The sequence below is a fragment of the Pogona vitticeps genome, chromosome 1 (genome assembly GCF_051106095.1).
Source record: "Pogona vitticeps strain Pit_001003342236 chromosome 1, PviZW2.1, whole genome shotgun sequence".
Taxonomy (NCBI): domain Eukaryota; kingdom Metazoa; phylum Chordata; class Lepidosauria; order Squamata; family Agamidae; genus Pogona; species Pogona vitticeps.
In genome coordinates this window covers 158,963,371-158,988,306 of record NC_135783.1, presented here as the reverse complement: position 1 = coordinate 158,988,306, position 24,936 = coordinate 158,963,371, and the positions used below count along the sequence as shown (strand labels likewise).

At 42.2% G+C, this 24,936-nt stretch overlaps 1 protein-coding gene across 3 annotated transcripts in view; it reads right to left on the bottom strand.

Moving 5' to 3' along the window:
• Positions 1 to 1,195: 1,195 nt before the first annotated feature.
• SERTAD2 (SERTA domain containing 2) overlaps positions 1,196 to 24,936 on the bottom strand; it is a 170,207-nt gene continuing 146,466 nt past the window's right edge. For 2 of the 3 annotated variants that reach the window (XM_020803363.3, XM_020803362.3), the window contains exon 2: positions 1,196 to 3,616. In XM_020803363.3, coding sequence (XP_020659022.1) covers positions 2,653 to 3,612 — 960 coding nt within the window. In that variant the 5' untranslated portion in view covers positions 3,613 to 3,616 and the 3' untranslated portion in view covers positions 1,196 to 2,652. Of the gene's footprint in view, positions 3,617 to 7,227; positions 7,372 to 24,936 lie in introns of those variants that run through there. The other variant, XM_078377408.1, reaches the window with a different exon arrangement.

Below are 24,936 nucleotides of genomic sequence, written 5' to 3'. Positions count from 1 at the left end.
GTACCAGCTGCACACATATTCCTTCCCCCTCACCCCCCCCAAAAAAACTTAGAACAGATCCCTGCCCCAAAAGGCTTGCCCCCTAAATTAGTTGCTACAATTTGTGGCATTTTGTCCCTACATCCCCCCACCACACCAACGATGGACAAAAGTGTCCCTGTAGAAGGAGAACTTTTAACAGTTGTTTCATGACCACATTTATTTATATGAGTTACGGTTTTCAGGATATTAAAAGCTGGCTGATTAGGATTTCACTGACCATTATGCGTGACATTTTTGGTTGAGACAGCAGTTCTCTAATGGACAAGTTGGTTTATGGAAGAATAAGAAGCTATGGATGCATTACACGTAATACATTAAATATATTTCAAATAAATAGACATGGCATGTTCTAAAGTGCCAGTTTTGTAAAACTACCTTCCTAAAGGCAGTCAAGACCCCAAATTTTTTTTATCCATGACAAGAAGTGAGCAGAACTGACTGAATATTGCCAAATTACATAAAACATAATTTAAAATTTCTTAAATAAATATAAAAGTTATTCCTAAAGAAGCCATATGCATATCAACAATATAGTTTGTAACCTGCACTCAATTAAGTACCATTTAAAATTAATATGCCATAGCAATTTCAGCAACAGGCATGATTAACATTGCAAGTTTTCTTTAAAATAAATGTACATCACAATGAATACATAGGGAAAAAACGGCAATGGGTATAGCAACGAGAAGACTGCGTTGGGAAGGAAACATGCATAGAGAATTGCAGTTGTCCATACATTGTAAAACAGGCCTTATAAAGTGTAAAGCAGGTAACACAGTTGAGTCAAGAAACCAACCCTGGAAAACATACCAAAGTGTTCGTAACATGATCAGCTCCAGTTCTGGCAGCAATGGACATTTCTGCACAAGTCCATCCAGTGCCGCTAAGAGATGATTTTTGCTGCAGTTAATACTGAAGGTGCCTTCTTTGTTTCAGCACACTTGTCGACACAGTGAAGAACGATAATGTCCCAAGAAAAGGACAAGGGTATTCATAAGACTAAAGCAAAGGACTATGGCATATTTGCATGACATGATGAAGGGGGGGGGTGCATTTTCCCCCTCACCTGAACACCTTTTCTTGAAAGGAAGCTCCACTGACTTCAATGAAACGTACTTTCAAGTAAGCCCAGTTCATGTGCAGCCAAAAGGAAATGGGTTTTTGTTAAAATGGAAAGCAAAGCGGAACAAAGACGAACTGCTACACCTGCCCTGTAGTTAGTTCTACATTTAAATCCAATGGTAACTGAGTCATGACATGGTAACACTAGGTGCGAAGAACACGACGGTTGCAACTCAATAAAGAGAAAAGAGCACAGAAGGCCACTGATTTCTCCAACCTGGATTCTAGGCTCCCTCTCTGGGGAGGGGAGCTGTACTCACAGGAGGGGGTGTGTGTCTTGCCCCAAGCACATCTTGCCTGCCATGCAGGAAGCAAGAACACAGGGCCCAATAAGTGCAAGGGCACTCAACTTTGTTGGATTGTGGCTGGAGTCTGTTCTTCAATATATGCATCCCCCCCCACCAAAAAAAAAATTCAGTTAAAAAAAAAGTCTTGATCATTGTGGGATGTGGGGGAAGAAACAGTTTAATCAGAATGAAGTTTCACAGCTATTTTCCTGCCAACTGTTTTGACATCACTGTTGGAATATACATGGCTCTAAGAGTTTTCTTAATCACAGTAGTAGGCAGCAGGGAGTAAATATTTGTGAAACATTTCAGGGAAGAGCCCTTGGCCTTTTCCTTCAAGCACGTTTGTCTGGATTCAGGGAGGCCAGCTGCAGACTGATTTGATCGGAATTTCTCTTTGCACCATTAGATGGGTATAAAACACTACAAGTCCGTATAAAACTACAAGCAGTTCTTGTACCTCAGAAGGTGGATGCAGGAACTGGGTGAGCAAATCCTACCAAAATAGCTATTTCCTTTTTTTTTTCTCTTTTGTACTAAGTATAAACAGCATTTTGGTTTTTTTCTTTTTCTTTTTTTAAGAAAAGACCCCTCAATATCATAAATTGCAGAATCTGTACAAAAATATAAAATAAATTTCGGTAGCCGTTTCTAAAGAGCCATGTAAATGCAACATTTAAAGAGGAATCGTGAATACCTCTAAAAAGGCTGAATTGCTAAAGTCAATCTAGGCAGGGCTAAAATGCCAAAAAGGTACTGCAATTATCTAAATAATATTTTAACCTCTTGCAATAAAACTTATAGAAAAAATAGATAAATATGCACATGCAATGTACAGCTTTTCCCCAACATAATCCTTGTGCTTAGCTTTTACCATTCATTTTTTTTGTCAAACATACTAATATTGTTTACAATATGCATTTTTCTTTCCTATATCAGGATTTCAGGTCTCCCTTGAGGAACCACTTTCAAAATCACATTAAAAGTGGTTGTACGTGGATGAAGGCACTCCAACTCTGCTTGAGGCAAAAACTAGTGTGATCTTAAAAAAAAAAAGACAAGCAAAGACGCATGCACAGTGGTATGTGTGTGTGTGTGTGTGTGTCCATCTGTCCATCTGTGTAGATCTGTAAGGAGGGGGATGGTGTGAAAATACTACCAAGTGTGTATACTGGTACATTTTAAAAAGTTGCTATACTTTTTAAGACCCAACAAGCACCTCCATGATATGATCCAGTTCTGTAAGGTCCATTTTGAAAGGCTGACTGGGGGTTACTGGCTGGTTGCTGTAAGGAGCCAGAGTTTTTAGGAGGTCATCTGCAGAGACAGGAGCCATTTTTGAGGTGGCTCCGGTAGAAGATGTGCAAGGATCAAAATCATACATAGACGTGTCAATGTCAGCAAAGAGAATATCATCCAAGGTCAAGTCTGTAAGAAAACCTGTAGATGTCGTGATTTCAAAATTGCCAGGTAAAGAGTCCATTAGTTTAGATTCGTTTATTCTGCTCTCCTGGACTCCCTCAGGCTTCTGAACACTGGGTGCACTGGAATTCTCCTTGGAGTTTTCTGATGGTGTCGTTTCTGCTGTTGCTGCAGCTACTACTGCCTCAGCGGAGGTAGATGATGGACAGAGCTCCTCAATTTCATCCAAGGCCGAGGAGAAACTGTCCTTTACTGGTTGGATAGCTGGAGGTGGTAGTTTTGTAGGACCATCTTGTGGGATAGTCTGGGAAGTGCAAAAAGTGTCATCTTCAAGCAGAGAGGCAGGGGTGAGGCAAGACTCCAGTGGTGTAGTGCCTGCTGAGTCCATGGGGTGGACTGGCGGAGAGGCCAGATGGCTAAAGGTAGGCTGAACCTCTCGGAAGCTGTCTCCCAGAGGGTCTGTAGGCTGTGAAGTGGTGATGAACACAGGCCTCAAGCTGCCTTCCTGTTTGAGTTCCTCCTGAATTCGCCTCAGCATGTTGTTAATTAGAACTGTCTTTTGCAGGCTTGGCTCTGTTAATGGCCTGTGGTTATAAAGTTTCATAAGGGAAATGTTGAAGATAGTCTGGCGCTGTAAGGTGTAAGAGACCTTAGATGGACCATCGGTAGGAGAGACCACTTTGCCTTCCAGCCCATCTTCATGCTCATCAAACTTCCGCTTTCCTCCTTTCCCCAACATATATCTGCAAACAAAAGGAAAGGAGACGTTACCAACGATAAAACACACCTACACATGCATTTACACACCACTCCATCCTTGCTTAACAAATGTCTTCAGATGTGCCTAGAAGCTGTGGTCCAGTACTTCTGTAAAAGGTGTGACAAAGTGATGAAGCACATCAAATGTCAACTACTGAAAGTAAATAAAATAGTCTTCATTCTTTTGAATTTCAGACATGTTCTCCATATCAAAACCCTTAACTATGCCCACCTGTGCTCTTGCAAGTATCAAGGAAATGGATGCACTGATTACCTCAAAATCTAGCATTGGTCCCACACAAGACAGTTGCCACTGGCATATCCAGCACATGGTGGCCGGAAGGCTTTAGGTAAATTCAGAAAGCTTCTAAGCTGTAGAATATTGTGTTCTAAAGTGTAGGGAACATCTAGCCTTCCAGATGTTGATAAACTACTACTGCAGTCATGACTCACCATGGGCCAAGATGGCTAGGGTTGATGGGAAGTGGAATTCAATGTCATCAGCAAGGCCACAAGTTCTGCTCTTTACTCTCTTCTGGTTTTACCCTAGGTCAGGGGTGGCAAGGCGTTTGGCACTCCAGGTGTCTGGATTACAACTCCTGCTGTTCTCTGACACCGGCAATACAGACTGGGGAATTCTGAGAATTGTAGTCCAAAACATCTGGAGTGCCAAAGGTTCACCACCCCTGCTAGGTTAAAAGATGAGGGGAAAAAATAAATGAATGATCATTTCAGGATTTGTTGTCTTGCTTTTAATCCAGTTGTCATTTATTCAGATTTACTCACCCCTAAATTCCAACCACCTGCAAGTGGGTATCAAAGACTGAAAATGGCACCTACGATTTTAATCTAAAGTTGACTGTTGCACAAATGTTTTGCTAAAAGGGCACCACAGCAGTACATCACTAGGGAATACAAACACAGCTCTGGAAAATATGGGGAGTCAAACCATCCTGCAGTCTCTGATCCTGAGGCCCTGGTACAGAGGACCAAGGATATAAAAAGTCAGTTTAGTTTTAGTTTTTATTATTACAGCTCCTAGAATATCCCAGCTTGAATAGCCATGAATGTGCTGGCTGGGATAGTTTTGGAAACACAGTCCAAAAAAGGTACTGTTTTGCATCTCTACAAAGGGCTCTTATTTCCACCCATCCCTTAGAACCCAGAATGTGAATCTTAGAAAAAGATTAGACTCCGAAAAGCTGACCGCAAAGAATCATGGCTTTCTTGGTGGTGGCCCCCAATCTCTGGGACAAGTTACCAACACCGATACACCAGGCTCCTTCCCTCCTTATGCTCAGGAAACTATTGAAGATGAAATATTAAAAAAAAAAATCTCCTGAATGCTGTTAATTTTTTTCTAAAAATTCCAGACTTTATACGGTTAGTTATATTTATGATTTAATCACTGTTTGTATATTACTATAATGTTTTTCATTGTATGGTGTTATGTGAGGTCTTGTGGATTTAACCTTTTAACCAGTAAACTGCCCAAAGCATATACCCCCCCATACACACTCTGAGTGTATGTATGGGGGGGTATATAAATCAAATAAATGGGTAAATTAATGAATGAATAAATAAATATTTGCCACCACATCAGACATTATGAAATATACAATATGTCATTAAGCACCTGCCTTGAAATATTAATATTTAATCAGATGTTTAGGTGCATACTAATGAACTATCAGAATTAGTTACAGATTAAGTAGGGGAAGGTAGGATCCCATCAATCAACAAGTAAAAAGCCATCTATTTTCCATGTAGATGGAAAATAGAGTTTCAATAGAGTATTGGAGATTATCAAGCCAGATAAATATATTTTATGACTCTAATATTAGAAATTGATGATTTCAAGGTACATATCTTAACAAACACCCACAAATTACAATATGCCTAAATTTAGATGGTGAGATATATAATGATATACTCACTCTCTGAAATATTGATACCATGTAAAATTTTGATATGGAATACATATCTGCATAGAATATAAACTGAAGCCAATATAGCGTAGGAGATCATTTAATGCATTTAAATAAAGACAACAAGCACATATGAAATATAATATGATTTAAGTAGCCAGTGTTAGATATATTATTTTGTGGTATTGCTCTGCTTGTCTTTTATATAGTGTTATTTGTTGTTGAAATGCCTTTTTTTCATGATGGTAGCATGGATATTCTGAGGAATAATTGGAAGCCAAGGATGGGAGAGAAATAATTATTAGAATTAGTACAATCTTAGGACGGATCTTTCTTGGAATTTTTATGGAGCAATAAGGTTGATGCAGTCAGACTTCTAAGAATGGATAATATTGTATGGAAATGCTTCCCCCCGGCCCATACATGTCGGGTTTTTGTTTTGTTCCTGTTTTTGATTTTACTAGTACAGTGGGGTCTTGACTTGAGAACTTAATCCGTATTGGAAGGCGGTTCTCAAGTCAAAATGTTCTCAAGTCAAATCTGCATTTCCCATAGGAATGCATTGAAAACCATTTGATCCGTATCTGCTCTTTTCCGTCCATAGAAACTAATGGGAAGCTGCTATTCCGCCTTCAATCACTAGAGGGGGATATTTTGTTTCTTAGGTCAAGAAAGGTTCAGGGAAGGCAGGGAAAATACAGTCCAGGCAGTACCAGGCAGTCTGAAGACTCCCAATCCACTCTCTAAACACTGGGAGGAGTGAGGAAGCAGACAGGCACCCTTTTCACTGGCCAACAGTTAACTGAAAGTTCACATTTTGCACTTTCCCTGCCTCCCACGTGGGTTTTTTTCAGTTCTTAACTCAAATCTAAGTATGTAAGTCAAGTCAATATTTTCCTATGAGAGCGGTTCTTAAGTCAAAATGTTCTTAACTCGAGCCGTTCTTAAGTCAAGACCCCACTGTATTGTTCTTTTTTTGTTTTTCTTTTTGTTTTTCTTTAATGTGTGTGTGTTTTGTATGTAGAACAAAATAAAATAAAATTATTTTTTAAAAAACAAAAAAATTATCTTCTTATAAAAAAACAAGTAAAAAGCAAATTTGTACTAAAATGTGCAAAGAGAGGTATTAAAATGGATTTAAAATATAAATACATATACAGAACCAACTTTATGGTTTAAATGAATGTTACAGAAGAGAATGAAACGCCTTTCTTACAATAGTGACATCTCAGAATCAGATGTAAAAGAATGCAAGGCTTTAAGGATGGTCCTTCCTCCACTTCTTCAGCCAACCACTAATGAGAGGGTGCAATTCAAAGCTGAGCTTCCCAAACTTGGGGCCCCAGCTGTTCTTACACTCCAGCTCCCAGAAGTTCTGACTACTGGTTATGTTGGCTAGATGCACTGGTTCTTAACCTTGGGTTACTCAGGAGTTTTGGACTGCCACTCCCAGAAGCCTTCACCACCAACTGTGCTGGCTGGGGTTTCTGGGAGTTGCAGTTCAAAAACATCCGAGTAACAAAGGTTAAGAACCACTGGGCTAGAGCTTCTGGGAGCTGGAGTCCGAGAACATCTGGAGTCCTGCGTTTGGAAACCACTGATTTATAGAGAGAAGTTTTCCTGGTCTTCTCAATCTATCCAAGCACAGCAGAACATGGCAAAATTACCTCTCCCAGAATGCCTCAGCCACCACAGCCATGGAAGATTCTCGACACATTAGGTCCACCACAGTCCCTTTACTAGGCCTGGAGACAAAGGCCCCTCCTCCGAGCCCTTCTGGTCAATGATACTGGTCAAGGTGGCCCACCATGAGGACTCACTGGCTCATCCCCAGTTCTGCCAGCTGGATATGGATGTGTGTGTGTGTGAGAGCATGTGCATGTGTGTGTGTGTGCTGCCACAATCAATGTTCAGAAACCTAAGAGGAATGTGTATATCAAACTGGAACATTTGTCTATCTCCAACGAACTGCACATGGATGACTTCTTCACCATTGCAGCTGCAATACTTCCCAATACTTCATACATGCAGGGATTTTATTTAAGTTCCAACTATCCAGACAATCATAATGGAAAAGTACTTTTGAGAACACACACACACACACACACAAGACATGAGTGAGTAAAGTACATCGTCCTTGGAACCGCAGCTGCAGAAGTTCTCTTTGGACTTACTCCAAAGCAGAAAATACAAGCACGCACAAAACATTCCCTCCACTGAACACACCCTCCTATAAATTAGAACGGGAATATTTATTAAAATGCTAAAGCAGTAGCCTACAAGCAATAAGAGGGCAGGGAAGGGGAAAATGGAAGGATGTCAAAATGACTCAGAAGCTCTGAGATCTTGTTACTATTGAATATTCCCTGTCACAACACCTTAACATTTCTGGAACGGAATGTGACTGCTGGCTGTAGATTTTTGTTACCTCATGTCCCCCTCCTCACTTAGAAGAAAAACGCCAAGCTACTTTGGGAGAGACCACTGTCATTTTTAAAAAGTCATCATATAACAGATGGCAGTTGAGAAATCAAAAGGTGTTACGCTCCGGAACTTTTAGGCTAGAACAAAGGATCACACTGGGTTCAAGAATGACCTGCACATGTTGGGGAAGATACTTTGTGATTCCAATCTCATGTCTTGGTTGTAGCTGAGGAGGTATGAAAGAAGTGCCAACATCGAAACAGTGCCTGGAAACAGATTTGTAACCAGTGCAGCAATGATGCAGTAACTGAATCCTTGCTAACCGCCAACAAGGTATTTCCTACTCTCTTGACTCAGATACCGAGGCCTCTTCTGGAGCTTCAAAGAGCCAGCTAGAGAAAGGAAGGGCAAAGCTGTGGGTGGCTGCAGATCTTAATATTATAACTATGGAAGAGATTACCTAGGCCAATTCCCCAGGTTAAGCAGATGAAAATTATCCCTGACAACATGGATCCGGCAAAACATAGAAAACAAGATGCCAAAAGTGTATCTTTAAGGTCTGTTATAATAATGCAATCCAAGGAGGAGCAGAGGCAAATAAGTGGCTATCAGCATGAAAGCATCACAGCAAGTGGCCACAGAGTTCTCTTCCTATTCTACAGTCCTTGACGTAACTACTCAGAATAGCTCAAAAACCCAGACTATCACCTTCCAGCCATTATTCCAGAGTGTATTATGTAATATGACTGAGGTCTTGTAAACCCACAAGAGCCATGAGGTTCTGAGCTGCTCCCAAGTTAATACTGGCATGAATTTTGAAGCTGTCCAGAGACTTCAATATGACGACTCCAACCCTATTCTGGATAGCTCAAGAAGGGAGTGGCAGGAAGAGCAGAGCAACCTCCAGAAAAAACAGTTCTGTGAAAGACAGCACAACTTGACAAGTACTTAGTGCTTGGCTAGGCTCCTCAGTCCCTAGTTTGCTAAACCATTGGTTAGCAGTGGGGAAGTGTTACAGGCAGAGATGGGCATGACAGAGAAAACGGCGATTTGTTTTGATTCATGATTCATCGAGGCTGACGAATCACAAATTATGAGTTTACAATTTTTTTGATGGATCGATTTGTCAATTTGTTTTTTACTTTAAAAACCTACAAAATGGCTCTCCAAGCACCAAATTTGTAGGAAAGCTTCCCTCTACAAGCCCTGCAAATGAATATTGGGTGCAGATTGGGTTTTGGCTGTCCAAGATGTACACCCACCAGGACCCCCCCTGCAGGAAAGTTCCGCCCAGGCACCTGGAGACACCTGGATCACAGGGAAGCTTCTACTGACTCTCCTCTGCAATCAGCTTAGCTGATTATGACGTTATGAATTTGAAAGGTGTTGATTTATCATGTTTTTAATGGAATGACGCATAATTCTGCTTAGTTTCATGAAATTGCAATGGTATGTATTTAATTTAAATTGTCCTGGTCTTGCTAGTCTTTGACTGTAATAAAGTTATCCTATCCTATCATCTGCAATCCCACCAAATTTGGTGAAGATTGGGTTTCAGACGTCCAAGTTATACACCCACAAAGTGGGTACACCCAAGAAAGTGCCCTTTAGCAACTAGCCTGGGGAAACCCAATCTTCACCGAACGTGGAAGGCTTGTGAACAGCCAGAGGAAGCTTTCCAGCAATTCTAGTGTTTCTAGGTGCCTCTGGGGCCATTTTATAGCTGAACAAATGGATGAATCAAAAATCGCTAAAATTATTGTTTCATATTCGTTGGGGGGCATTGATTTGTACACAATACGAATTTATGAATTAGCGATTTTTAAAATGAGTTTGGTGATTTGTTTTTTAAATTTGTGCCCATCTCTAGTTACAGGCTTATGCATACTCATCCTTCTCCTTGGTTCCTGCAAAACAAGGAACTACAGTTCAATGTTAGTTTTCTGACCAGGATATTAAATCAGACTCTGAAGTTGGTTTAAGATTAAATCATAGCTCCCTACTGCCGACATACCAGATTAATTATGAGGGTTAATTATATCAAGATGTTAAAGCATCAAGGAATGGAACAGACATGGAAAGAAACAAAGTAGACAGTGAAGCCTCGCTGCCTATTTTCATTCACTAAGCTAAGCTTTAGCAAACCAGGAACTCAGGATCTGTACTGGATGACTGAGAAGCCCCTGTGAAAAGGATTTTTTTTTAAAAAAAAAAATCCTTCCATTTTCTGTGAAGCAAAACAACAAACTACATCTGAAAAAGTTGTTCCTGTAACTCATAGGTCTTTTTTTTTTTTTTTTTTTTGCTGTTGCTGATTGTTTTCCAAAACCGAGAATGAGTCACATAGAGGACAGCACTATACAATGGCCTGATTCAAAGAGCAGCATAAAAAACTCACCTATGTGGCTTTACTCATGCCCAGTCTGCTCATTCAATGGGCCCTCCCACCCTCACTATATGCGCTGTAGGCAGGAGTCCACAAACGTGATGGATATGCTTGCCATAGTCAAGAACTATCAGAAGGATTGTGCAGCACTCACTAGCACAGACGTTGAGGTTCCTCTGCTTTCGTGCCTTGTTGCCCACGCCACCATTTCCCCCACAAAGCACCTTATATAAATGACAACTGGTTTTGGCTACTGTGTCTTTAATCCTATCACATCCTCTCAAACTACCGAGTGAGCAGGAGCTAGAAGTTCCATGTGGAAATCCCCCTTTTCCCCTCCCACTTCCGTGCCTACCCTTTGCCGCTGCTTTCCCCTGCTTTCCACTTCGGGTGAGTCTTTCTCCCTTCCCCAAACCCCTTGCCTTTCTCTGGACTTCCCCTCAGCAACAGAAGCGAGACTCTCTTTCTTGAGCTGAGAAAAGAGAAAACAATTTTACACCCGCTTATGTCTCCAATCCTTCCACCCTGCCTCAGGCTGCCCCCCCTTCTTTCCCCCTCCTGTGTGTGAAATGCCAAACAAACAAAACTGGTTTGTAAAGAACCAAGCTGTTGTGTGTGTGTGTGGGGGGGGAAAGACCAACAACACTAGGAGTGAAGGGCTGTGGAGGAAATGGTTGTGTTTACTGGTCTTTTACACTTTGGTTTTGCACAGTTTGCACCGCCACAAGTGAAGCCCTGTGTAGCTGTGGGGGCAGAGAACAGGCCTAATAAAGACAGGGAGAGAAAGGACTGTGGAGAAGAGGAAGGCTGTACAACAATTAAAGAGGGAAAATCAAGACTCAGCTGTTGTTTTGCACCAAGAAAACATGTTAGTAGTTTATAGCAGAGATCCCCAACCCCTGGTCTGCGGCCCGGTGCCGGTCTGTGGCCTGAGCCGGACCAGGCCATGGAGAGAGACCTCCTGGCCCCCCCCCGCATGCACTCACCCCTGCACAGCTGCTTTGTGCCTGCACGCGCACGCCAGCGCCTCCATGAGTGCTCCTCCACCCTTTTGTGCATGCGCACAAGAGTGCCCACCCCAAGCTCCGTGCTGCCGTTTGTGCATGAGCAAGCACCCACACAAGCGCTGTGCCACCGTTTATGCATGAATATGAACATGTTCGCGCCCGCATGAGCAGCCTCCCGCTCTTTCATATGAGCCACCCACATGAGAGAGCTCTTTGCACATGCGCATGAGGGGTGCCCCACCTTTCCCAGCCAGTCCATGAGGTTAAAAAGGTTGGGGGCCCCTGGTGTACAGGATAATAGAGATATATGTGTCCTTTGAATTGCATGGGTCTGCACAGCACTTTTGCTTATATATAAAGTCCCCCCCCCACATCAATCAATCAATATTCAATCTATATTGAGCCAATGGCCACCCAGAACCAGGGGCATGAGTTCAACGCCAAAGATGGGGAAGTGGCAGACTTGCCCACAAACACGGCATCGCTAACTCAGCCCCAAGATCAGGGGGTCATAAATACCTTTAAGAGCTACTGGATAGCTCAGTGGCTTAGGTCTCTGGCTGTTAAGCCTGTGGTTGGGAATTTAATTCCCTTCTGTGCCTCCTTTACAGGGGCTAGACTTGATGATCTATAAAGTCCCTTCCTGAAGTTAAAAGATTATTATTATTAAGGCTCATTACACACAGTACCATACAGAAAGGAATGTCAATGCTATGGAAGAGAACCCTGATAGAGAGAACTGGTGTATATGTGTGTGTGTGTGTGTGTGTGTGTGTGTGTGTGTGTGTGTGTGTGTGTGTGTGTGTGTGTGTGTGTGTGTGTGTGTGTGTGTGTGTGTGTGTGTGTGTGTGTGTGTGTGTGTGTGTGTGTGTGAGAGAGAGAGAGAGAGAGAGAGAGAGAGAGAGAGAGAGAGAGAGAAAGAGAAAGAGAAAGAGAAAGAGAGAGAGAACCAACTTTTTATGCTCTGTAGTTATGTTTTTGGGAGCATAAGAATTATACATGGATTTTGAACTACTAGTGCTCCTAACCCTAGAATTGCTGAAGAGAGAAATGTACTTATAAAAGATAATCACGGTGCAGGGGATGAATGTATGCTGTGTATAACTGGGGCGGGGGACTTGAGGAGATATAGGAATTAGGAAAGATGCTCATCTGTCCTGTAACTCCATGAACACTTCAGAGCTATGAAGTTGTACTTGCACTCTGCAGAGGGACTTTGTGTTTGCTCTGGATAAAACCCCTGACAACCAAGCCCAGCTGCAATTTACAGGCCTTTGTTAAGCTAGTGTATCAATGTAACACGTGCCTGAGTTACTGATCTCGGCCATGTAAACTATGCCTGTGCAGGTATGCAGTCTGGGTTGAAAAAGATGCCAAGAACACCAAAATGGATAATGTTCTCCTTTGTTTACTGATCAGTGTCACATCAAAAATAGTGTCACAGTACAATAAAATAACCACATTCGTTTATTTCCTTACAATTATTCTCTAATATATTAGCTTCCCACAGATGGGAAATGTTAATGGTACTACAACTTCCATGGCACCAACTAAACATACTGTATACTGCCAAGCGGTAGTACATAAATTTTAGTGTTTCTCATCTGTTAATGTTTTCCTAGAAAACATTAAGGTGAAAAAATTATGCCACTGAAGTTCCACACAGCTTGTGATATAATATCATCCTACAGCGTTCAACCAGAAAAGACTGTAATTACACAATCTCTTGATTTTTTAAAAAATTACCACACACTTTAGGATTAATTCCTCAGATATAATTCTCCTCAGATATAATTCTATACCTGTGAGGTTTGGGGAATATGAAATATGAAAATCCGTTTCTGGAGTTTTCTATGTTTCCATGAGTGTATGGGAAGCTGACCTAAAAGCGAAGAGGTCACCTTGTAAACAGACCAGTTAACACCCCTACTTTATTTCCTGTTCCTGGAGACTTGAAAGAAAGGAACCTTGCTACATGTCCCAATGTTCTTCAAAGATAGGATACTGATCCAGAACGGTAAGCTTATATTTTGTGTATTAAAGCAGCCTCAAGAGGGAATCTAAGACCTGGCTGGGAACTTTGGGCTTGATAGGAACTAGCCTGCTTCCTTCCCCAAGGCTTATGCAGATTTCAGTCCTGAGAACACAAATTAGGCAGAAAGATGACTTTGTTGTAGAACGATCAAAGGGGATTAAGAGTTATTAAGAGATTGTGAGCACCAGGTGTGAAAATGGCCCTCCACTACTGTAAACAGACTTGAGGCAACTTGTTTTTTTGACTTAGTCTTTCTGGGAAGACAGGATTGTGTCCATGTGCCATTTAGGAAGCAATGTCAGGTCTAACCTCATTGAGGATGACCCAAAATTCTGATCTCTCTCTTCATTTAGGGAATTTTATTTTGTTATTGTTCTGGTGTGTTGCCCTTGAATGCTGTAAACCTGTATCCACATTTGCTCCTGCATTTTGAAAATTTTTTTCTTGCAGCCATTTGGAAAGTTGAGCTTTTTAGCCTCTCTCTCTGTCTCTCTCTCTCTCTCCTTTTTAATAAATTCTAAAACTCCTTTCAATCAAATGCCTGGAGTTTTGGCTTAAAGGGTTGGTGATACCTAAGAGTGTATGTGAATTTGGAGGTAGCTGTCTTCTTCAGGCTGGCACGGTGGCTCTGAGTGCCCAGGTTCATGGATATTTGTTCCGGACTCTCTGGAGCACTGCCAGGCCTGACAGACTGGCCTGTTGGGGGAATTCAGTGCCAGGCAGGGGCTACAATCATCACTGCAACACACTCTCTTTGTGTTCACCCATCCCAAGACAAGACAAGAGTAGTGTGGCTGCACAGTTATGAAAACGGAGCTCCTGACCAGGGGACTGGGACAACAAATATCTAGAAAAGTCTTTCCCAGTTCTAGCAAAGTTTGAGAAGAATTTTCCCCTGCCTAGGTCCAATCAGCAAGAACAGAAAGGAAAAAAAAGCCCAAGGAGGAACATCTGAGCAACTTTAAATTTGGAAGCACCAACGGACTATAGCTATCCCTGGAAAGGTACCCTGCATAGGTCACAATGGATAAATAAAAGGAGCAAGGAAGTCACTTATTTCACAACCACAGCCTTGTTTCTAAGGAGAAAATACAGCATTTTCATGTATCTAATTTCACATAATCCTGAAGCACAGCAATACCACATAGCATAACATGCCTCAAATGCAAACACACACTATACAGCATGCAGCTTCCCAAGTCAAATGCAGACCCAAAAGGACAACCCCCCCCCCCCCCAGCCCTGCTCTAATCTGCTTGCCTGGAAAGGCAAAAATTGAGAGATGATGCATCTGGGACACCTCGGGCACAGGTCTCTGTTAAAACTTTGTCCTCTGCCCCAACACACCTTAAAGGTCCATTACAGCAGAAAGATCGACCTATCTACTCAGAAGTAAGTCCCCTGAAATGGCAGAGAAGGGAGTGTGCATTTATAAACTGAAAATGTAGTAATGGACACCTGACTTTGACTGGATTTGTTTGACTAAGCCATAGGAAGTGTTTCACACTATATGGGTTGATTTCAAAAACTGAACTTTACAACGGAGACAGTTGAATATGTTGGTCGCTTTTTATTGATGTTGCTCCTGATAAAAATCGGCCTGGGGCTGAATCATGGCTTTAGGGATTACCCCGAAAACTGAAATATCATCTCTTCCCCTTCTCTGACCCTCTTCTTGTACGTATGTCTAGTTTTAAGGGCATGAAATTGCATGCCCTCTCCATGAGCAACACACTGACTGATGTGGAATCCGCTGGGCGCTCCATAGCTTTACAGGACACAGAGAATGTGGAGTTATGCTACCAGCTGCTTAAGGACTAATGCAAGGGTGGATTGAACTAGGACCCTGAAGATTAGCTTTTCTGAAGCAGTGGCAGCGAGACATCCCATTCATTAACTGTTTTTAAAGATCTAGAAAAGAAAGAACTGCAGCAAGTAAACAACATTGTTTAGGCTGGGAAAGTTACAACAAAGTATGACAAAGTTTCTAAACTCACTATTAAAAGACATCCTACAGATTCACAAACTGCTCCAGCGCAGGAGCATGAAGTGGCCCTTGTACTGGAGCAGGAAGTGCAAGCCAGGCTATAGATACCGGTATAATAATGTCCTGCTAATGCCATATATACACCATGCTTCTATGCTAAATCTTCGATGTGTTACAACTAGCTAAGAATGCATATGTCAAGTCTTGTATGTTCCACAGCTTTCGTGCACAAGCAGTTTCACGCACAACCAGCTGTCCATCTGCCATCCACTCTCCCCAACACCCTTATCTCTTTTGCATTCACATGCTTCCAAACAGATGACCCCCACTCTCTACTCTCTTTACAACACAGGAAATATAACTGTGCCACCCCAGAGCTGCTAACACAGAAAGTCCTGCACTGCTTTTTTTCCTTTTGAGAAAGTCGTCCTCTGTTTCACCTTTTGACTGTTTCTACTCCCATTTTCTTGCCCTGAATCTCAGATTTCTTTTCTTGCTTTCCTTTCTCTAGGCAATATTCTATGCTGAGGTAAAAAATAAGAAAGCAAATATATATTCTGTAATTATTAATGTATCAGCCCTTAAGTGCTGCACAGATATCCCCCCCCCAGTGAAAGTATGTTCAATTATAGGTACATGATTACTATTTGCAAGACAGAAGGTGAGTCAGAAGCCCATTATTTTGCCAGAGACCACAGTCCTCTGAGAGAAAGAGAGAGAGAGAGAGAGAGAGAGAGAGAGAGAGAGAGAGAGAGAGAGAACTACCTATGCAGACTTCTGTGCACCAAACTCACCTGTTTATGCCCACAGGACACAAGTGACTCATACAGAGTGCACATGAGCACATGTACGCATCCTGAAATACTGGTGTAATCAAGTTTCCTTGAGGTATGTATGTATGTATGTATTGATGCTGAAATTATTTGGTGTATGAGCTACACTGAATGGAAAACAGTGGGACTGCAAGCTTGCTGGTTCCCCTGGAACTCCATGCCACTCAAGAATATGATCATGTTCTAGTTCTGGATTGGCTCTCTGAGTTACCTAACTTGAAGACTCTGTTCAAGTGGTTTCTTTATTACAATGGTGGCCATTTCTATGATATGGTGCTGGGAGAACCTTCTCCCCTGACTGCCAGCAAGGAAAGATCTTGTACTGGGAGCTCTAAGGAGGGGCTGAAGAGGAAGTGTTCCACTCTCTCCCTTCAAAAGCCTGGAACATGGTGCATATCAACTGTGCCAGTTCCAGGTCCATTTAAGGTGCTGCTGTTGCTGACATCTGAGGCTCTTCATGGTTCAGGACACCAGCATCTTGAAAGAACACTTCTCTCTATTTGTGCTTGCCCATATGTTCAGATTTTCATGTGATGGACTTCCTATAAGTACCCCTTCCCCCAATTCACATTCTGAATTGTAGCTCTCAGGAAAAAGGCCTTTTTGCTCTTTTTTTGCAGAATGCTTCCCCCAGTAGGCCCCACTGAGAAGCAGTTCAATATCCTTTCAATGCTAGGAAAAATCCCTTTTTGTTTTGTTTTCCTGCATGCTTAACACTTTTTGTGGATCATTTTTGCAGCTTGGCTAGACAGAAGGATTTCTTTATTATAACATTTATTTTTAAATTTTGTTTTACTATACTTCTGGTTTGTATAAACTTTCTGAAGAAGCTGGCTGGAGAATAGGGTGAAAGCAGCTTCAAAAAATAAATCATAAATTATAACCACAGGTGTGTCTGCCGTAGGATAACACTGATATTAACACAGAGGAATACATAGAAACATTAAACATATGAAAAAGACGTATGGAGCTGCTACCTGTTGCAAGAATTTTAAACAACAACAACAACAACCTGAGATTTAAAGTCATGCAGGGAGTGTGACCCTAACATAACTGGTCATGTAAAACAGACCAGGAATCTGAAAGGCTGGCAGACATTTGTGTTCACTCTGTATGCACCAATGTTGTGTGATTTTCTAAACTACATATGTAAAAGGTGGACTACATATACCAGAAACAAGAGCTGGGTGGAAAGGGAAGGAAAATACTGTACTGTATATCTGACCTAAGCTCTATGGGGGAACCCTATACCAAGACAGGCCCTCAACATTATTCCCTACCTGATATATGGGCTTGTATGTATGAGAAAAAGGATGGCCCGGGCAAGAAGCAAAGTGCTGCTGTGCTCCACATCACAACGCAGCAGCAGCCACACTATTGCTAAAAGAGTAAACAGCAGGAGTATGTGTGTGTGTGTGTGTGGGTTTGCCCACCTGCCCCATCACTTCCTGGTGCAAAGAAAATGGAGGTGCAGGTGGTGTCCCTATGGGTCTTCCAAGAATACCTAGCCAAAAGAATTTAAAAAAAAATTAAAAAGGAAGGAGGCAATAAAAGGAAGTAGAGACTATTCCTAGATGCCTGCCAAAAAGATGGTCTTTTCCTCTTCACCTCTTAAAGCATGACACTCAGGTGACTCTAGGAGAAAGAGCCACTTCCGCAACACAGGAACAGCAGGAGTGCCGCTACCTCCTCCGCCACTTCTTTTTAGTGGATGGGCGAGTGGAAGAGTCCATGGAGCTGCCACCTCTTCTTCATTTCCAGCCAAAGATTCTTAGAAAGAGGTGGAGTGGAGAAATGGCCACTAGCATGGCCCCTCCTGTCGAGAATCAGCTGCGGGTGGGCAGGCACCTCAGGCTGTCTACCTCCTTCTACTTATTCTTATCGGGAGGAAGGCAGCAGCAGCAGCAGCAGCAGCAGCAGCAAGAGCCTTCAGTAGATGCAGAGGAGAACAGCAGATTTGCCACTCCTAGCACCTACGGCCTGAGGCGACCAACTTGCTCATCCTAATGGCACGGCCACCCTGTGATGGGGAAACTATTTCCGGTAGCAGAGGAGCGACTTGTGATTTATACCAGAGGGCTACCACATAACATCTTCTGTCCAGGCTATGTCATAATAACCACAGGCTGAAGAGACAGACAGAATGATGGCTATTCTACCTACCTACCTACCTACCTACCTACCTACCTACCTACCTACCTACCTACCTACCCACCCACCCAAAATCCACCTGAGGTTTTCCACCATGTATGGGGACTTCTGAAGTGCTTTTCAGGGCTTTTCTTCTGGGCTGTCCTTCTGGTGACTCTCAGTCACACGACTGACTCTGCAACCAAAGGAAGATCTGGCATATGATCGATAGCTGGGAAAACAGCTCATACGGCTTGGATGCTGTCCTTACACAACCACATAAGCCAACAGGTCTTTAGCGGCTACATAACACTAATTAGGACTTTCCCTATTTCAACTATTTTTTCCTCCTGCTCTACAAACAAATTCTATATTGTCTAGTTTCTCTTTCTTCAGCAAAGAAGCTACATTATGTATTAAGCCCCCCCCCCCGCCCCCGAATGACATCAAAATTGGCTCCTTTTCAGTTCAGGGAAATAACTAGGTAGCCAGAGAACAAAGGTTTGTTTAGCATTTGCTGGTCTTTCTCACTGCAAAGATTTCAGTGCTGCCAAAAAACACTCATTGGAGAGCTCGGCAGTCACCTTACACTTTAAGACAAACCTGATTTTTTTTTAACCATTTGCTTTAGTGTGGACAAGAGGCAGAAGCAGAGGTTCCTCAAAATGAAACTAGAATGCATGTGAAAATATAGAATGAGCTTCTAATCCGCACAGAATGCTCCACGGTGGCACAAATGCAGTTCACACAAGTTGCCTGTAAAATACTTGTGAGAACTAGCAGTAGCTCTGTGTGTGTGTGTGTGTGTGTGTGTGTGTGTGTGTGTGTGTGTGTGTGTGTGTGTGTGTGTGTGTGTCTGTGCCTGTGTTTTTGGAAAAGTGACAATTACTCCCATTTGCTAATGCCAACGATGATGTTGACAACCAGAACAACAACAACAGGAATAACTCAAAAGCCAAGGATCCTTCTTCCACTAACTAAACAATTAATTGTGCCAGGGGGAAGAGGCAACCCTTGCTAATTTGTTCTTCCACCTACAAGCCTTAATGCTCCCTGAAAATTCCTGAGGATTCAGAGTTTCTTTGGAATGGAAAGGAGCTACAGGATGAAGAAACAAACTGGGAGGAAAAATGCAGTCCCATCACTTACTCTCCATGATCAGAGAGAGACAGAGAATTTGGTTTCTTTGCAGCTGCATAATTACAGAGATGAGGAAGTGACACACAGTACACACATTAACAATAGCCATTTTTCAAAAGGGTATATAGTCTGCATAAATTTACTGTTTATGGGTCTTAACACCAAGGTGTCATATTTTGGACAAAGCTTGAAACTTTTGGACTACAAACACAAAAGGCCCCCAGCCAAAACAGGTAAGTGGTTATGCTGTCTAGCAAAATCTTGGGAGTCCAAGATTCAGTTTCTGAGTAGCAGCGGGATTTTAAAAAGTTGACGGTCAAGTCTCCTGGCAACAAGACTGCATTCCACTAACTGATCTATGTCAAAGTGTTTCAAACAAGTTGATTCTGTGTGTGCAGACTGTAAACACCACAGCAATCCTATCCTGACCTCAGTTGCAGTGATACGATTAAGATAAATAAAATATGAAAGAAGAAAACTATGATGGCACATCAAAATTTTACTCTGAAAATGTTTTTGTTAGCCTGCTGATTTCAAAATAGCCCCAGAGAAGTCTGATTCAGATTAATACAAATGCAGGAGAAGCAATACCTTTATAAGACCACTAAAACAATCAAACAATTTGCAAGCTTTCATGGTTTGAATTAACGTTGACATGTACAAAGTTAACTTGAGTGGTCTAGAGATAAAGACACCAGTGCTTCACACTCATTTCTTCTTCTTCTTTTCTTTTTATTAACGCCAACTCAGGAGGTTCCAAACCTTAGTGGCAACATCCACGTTAATTGGAAAGAAAGGAGAAACCTCTTCTCTCAAATAAGCAACGCAATTATACAGCAAGTCCACAGCGTAAGCCAGCTAACGTGCTCCAGTGATATTTTGAAACTGTAACCCAATACTACTGTTTCCATCCTTGAGCCATGCCTGCACTCCCTTGTTGCACACTGTCCTATTTGAGGCCCGGAGGGCAAAATGAGCACTCCACGGTTTATTAATGAGCAGACACTGCACTGCAAGGCTGGGGGTGCAAAGCCAGAGGGACACAGGGGTGCCCAGCTTTCCCCACTTCATCTTCACTAGACTTCAAGGCTTACTGAAGTACCAATGCAAAACAATGCCACTGCTCTCCCAACCCTCCCCCCACCAAGATTTTATTCTGTTAAGAAACAAAACAGGAAAAGCCACAGTCCAAGCAGGCCTGAAACTCAAGCAGTTTGCTTAAGTTTTGCAGGCACCACATATGACAGTAAATGAGAAACAGTGTTCATTGCTATTGATTTAGCATGGGCATAACTTTCCCTTGATGCCCAGTGCAGTGCAGAGTATGGAGGGTGTGTGTGTGACTAGGACGCTGGAGAACTGGATTCAAATCCCTGCTTAGCCCTTGAAGTTCACCAGCGGTGGGTGGCACTGGTAAAACCACTCATTAAATAGTTAATTTACTCTGAAAGCTCTATTAGGGTTGCCATAACTTGCGTTTGACTTGACAGTTATCACACACAGAGCCACATACAACTTTCTCCTGGTCTAAGAAGAGCTTGATTAATGGGCTTGACAAATTGCATAGACCTAACAGGACTATTGTATGTTGAATGAAGCCGAGAAGCCTTTTGCTAAATTTATCCCTTAGAAAAAATGGCCACCTTATTAACTGATTTCTTAAAAGAAGATCAAGTCTTCCACCCCAAGAGACCCAACCATTAGTAAGGGTGCTTATAATATGGACAGAGTAATGAATGCCGAGTCCTCTTGCATTAAGTGTTACCAGACTTTACCCCTCCCCATAACCTTAGTTGGCTGAAGTACGAAAAATGCCAATTGAAGAATGACACTAGCGATCCCATCGGCTGACTGAGAGAAGAAATGTTGAATGCTAAGGCTGAAATCAAGAGCCAGGGATTCTGAGGTTGTTAAATGGCTAATGGATTAAATGTTTCCTTTACTGAATCAATCGGGAGCCTGTAAAAATAGAACAGGGGCCTGCAGAGCAATTCTTTTGCGTGGAGAAAAATGAACTGGGGCAGTGAGCTGATTTTATATCCAATGCACTGTTAGAGCTTCTCTTTATGCTTGCTCTACTTCGCACAAGAAGAACACAAACTTCTTGAAAGTGTGGGATCAATATGAAAGGAACAGGAACTACAGGAAAAATAGAAGTAGAACTTTTCAATTTATTGTTGCTCTTAAAATCTTTCTGCATCTGCTTCTTGGCCAACAAAATTCTAGTCTAGATAACTGCTATGCAGGTGTTAGGAGAGTAATTTAAATCTAGACCACTTTTCTTTTGTCTAAAGTGTCTGTGGGCCTGTATGCAGAAACCAGGGTGTCCACAGTGAGTCTCCAAAGCCATTCAGTCACAAAAGGGTTGCAACTGTAATTGAAGTTGGAGAGAAACAATGTAGTTATAAATACATAACTAAACTAGAAAGTAATATTCTGAATCTCAGTTCACAGGACTCCATGGTGAAAGAAACATCCATAATTTAATACTGTATATGCCAATGATACCATACTATTAACAGAAAACTAACAAGGACTTGAAATGAGTACTGATGAAGATTACAGCAGAAAGTGCAAAAGCAGGATTACGGAATTAAATATTAAGATGACAGAGGTTAAAAACAGAATCAAAATTAGCCAGAATTCTATTGGTCTTCACATATGCTTTGTGTAAGTTATTCAAGCTAAATGCAGCTAATTGATGAGCTGCTGGGCCATATCTCAGTAAACTGCCTTATCATGTGCCCAACTGCACAACCTTAGTACTTTGTCAACTAGGCACAATTAGCCATGGCAAGTATCAATAGGATTCCAGACAACTAAAAAAGAATTACATAACTATAATGTTGACAATACATCAAAATTATTAAAGATTTTTTAAAATCCTGCTTCAATCAAAATTGAGACTACAGTCATGAAATCAAAAGAAAAGTAAGATTCTGAAGGGCAGCTATGAAGGATCCAGAAAAGGCCTTCAAGTATAGGCATGTGTCACTGGAGACAAAGACAAGGGTAATCTATACAATGATGTTCCTTATTACTATATAAACATCTTAGGAGAAATGGGAGGCAGTAGGAAAAGTGGGGAGTTGTAGTTTTGAGTGTTTCCAGTTTTAAATCCAACAAAAGATCATGTTACGAGTATGTTAAGTTCCCTTAATATATTTAGCTTCCAATAAATAAATAAATAAATAAATAACAGTGGCAGTAGGAAATAAAAAAGGCCTAACATGAGATAAATTGACTCAGCAGTAAAGGGAACCTCTGCTTTCAGTTTGCAAATCCTGAATAGGGATAGTAATGACATAACTTTCTGGAGGTCATTAAGGTGGAAATGGCTTTATAGCTTAGATCGGGGTGTCCAACCTTTCACCTTCCCTGGGCCACATTAGAAGATGAAAATTTGGTTTGGGCCACACATACATTTGGTTTGGGCCGCATGGGGGGGGGCAGCCCTAGCCGTCCTCCGCAGCCCCGCTCCAAGCGCGCTTACCGGCAGCTGCGATCTCAGATAGCAGAGGCTGCCAGCTTCAACTCCGGTGGCTTTATGGGGCCGGGAGGGGGTCCACCTATTGACGGGGATGGCACAATGCAGTCACGCAGGACCCCTGTCCCCTCCCCTCCCACTCCTTCCTTCCCTCTCTCCCCCTCTACTGTTGTGACGTGCCCCGGCCACATTCCGGCCACAAGTGCCGGCAGTGTAACTTGAAACTTTGGAATTTCTTTAAAAATAAAAAATTGCACTGGGCCACATTATGAGCTGACCTGGGCCGCATGCAGCCCTTAGGCTGCAGGTTGGACAAGCCTGGCTTAGATCAAGTCACAAGCCTCTGCAGATGTTGCTCAGACCAAGAATTTCCAATCAGCTCTAACTGGCATAACCAAAAGTTGAAGATGACTGGAACAGCAGCCTAGCAACACCTGAGGGGCCACAGTTGCCAACCTCTGCTCTAAAGGATGGAAGATTCAAATTAAACACCTCTTCCTCAAATCAGCCCACAGATAATACAGTATGCTGGTTGTTCTGGATTTTCCGGGCTCTTTCCGGGCCGTGTTCTGAAGGTTGCTCTTCCTGACATTTCGCCAGTCTCTGTGGCCGGCATCTTCAGAGGACAGCAACCTGTGCTCTGGTGTAGTTGGCTTGGGATGGCCGTGAAAGCCTTCATGAATACAATACAGTATGTCTTTATTAAAGGGCCTCTGGTCCAAATGGCTGGACAAATAATCATTCTGTCCATGCAAGTAAGGGGGAGGGGGAAGAGAAGCTATTGCAAATCAAGGTGATTTAGTGGTGCAGAATAAACATGAAAAGGTCATGAAGCACTCTTTTTAAATAAGAAACTTAGCTGGAAGAAGTCATCCAATCACAATTAAATGGAAGAGAGTTCATCATGAAACTTGAAAGACAGGCAGCAGGAGCCCAACAGATTAACCATGTTCTTCCACATGCCTGTGAAACACAACATCTTTTGGTCCTCCCTTTGGTTATTTTGTTTGTATACCAACAGGCTACAGGCTGAACAGAATTGGCTACTTCATCACCGACACGGGCCCATCACAGTCTGAGTGATGTCCATTTCTGCATTTAGAAATTCTGGACTCTTCCTTTCCATTCACTCCTGCAGGTCTCTCTTCTACTCAAAGACCAATGAAGGGTTTGATGGCATAGCAAGGAGAAAAGAAGTTCCACCCACCCACACAGGTCTCCTGGCCTTAGGGTGGGTAATTCTATAATCACTAGGCTGGAGTGTCTATTTTCAACCCTGCTGCAAAATATGTTCCCTGAAGACACTTGTTTTTCTCCTCACACAGTAGACCCTTGATAAAATACATGGGGGGGAGGGGAAGGATGGGGAGGGAGGAGAAGAAGGAAACAAACATAACCGTAAGGCTGAACCTTATCAATTCTATTGAAACAGCACATGTCAACTTGGGAGGGGATAAGAGTTTGACCAAGGCTGCAATCCAAACCAATTAGTTGCACACATGCACACACACTTCCTGACTGATTTCTGGGATTTACTTCTATGTAAATGCATTAGGGGGCCAATTAGCAGTAATACCCAAAAGGTAACAGGATCTCCCTCTCTCAGGATCAAACTGAATTACAGCAGTTAAAAGTTTGGGTTTTTTTAATTGTCTAGTACAACTTATTGTTACAGTAATTTCTTGCTTTTGCACTCCCTGAAAAGGCTTCCATGAGGTTTCCCTTTTATCTGTTTGTCCCTTTAGAAATTGCTTTTAGCCACAATCTGTAGAGTATTATTAAACACATGTTACAGTTAAAAATGAAAACAACCATCTGAATAAGCAGACTCTAATAACTGCTATCATGCCTGCCCCTTTTAGAGTTCTTCTAGAGTTCAATGTGCTACATTATCATCCTGCAATCTTCCCAGCTACCTTGGAAGATAGGTCAGCATTATTACCGCCA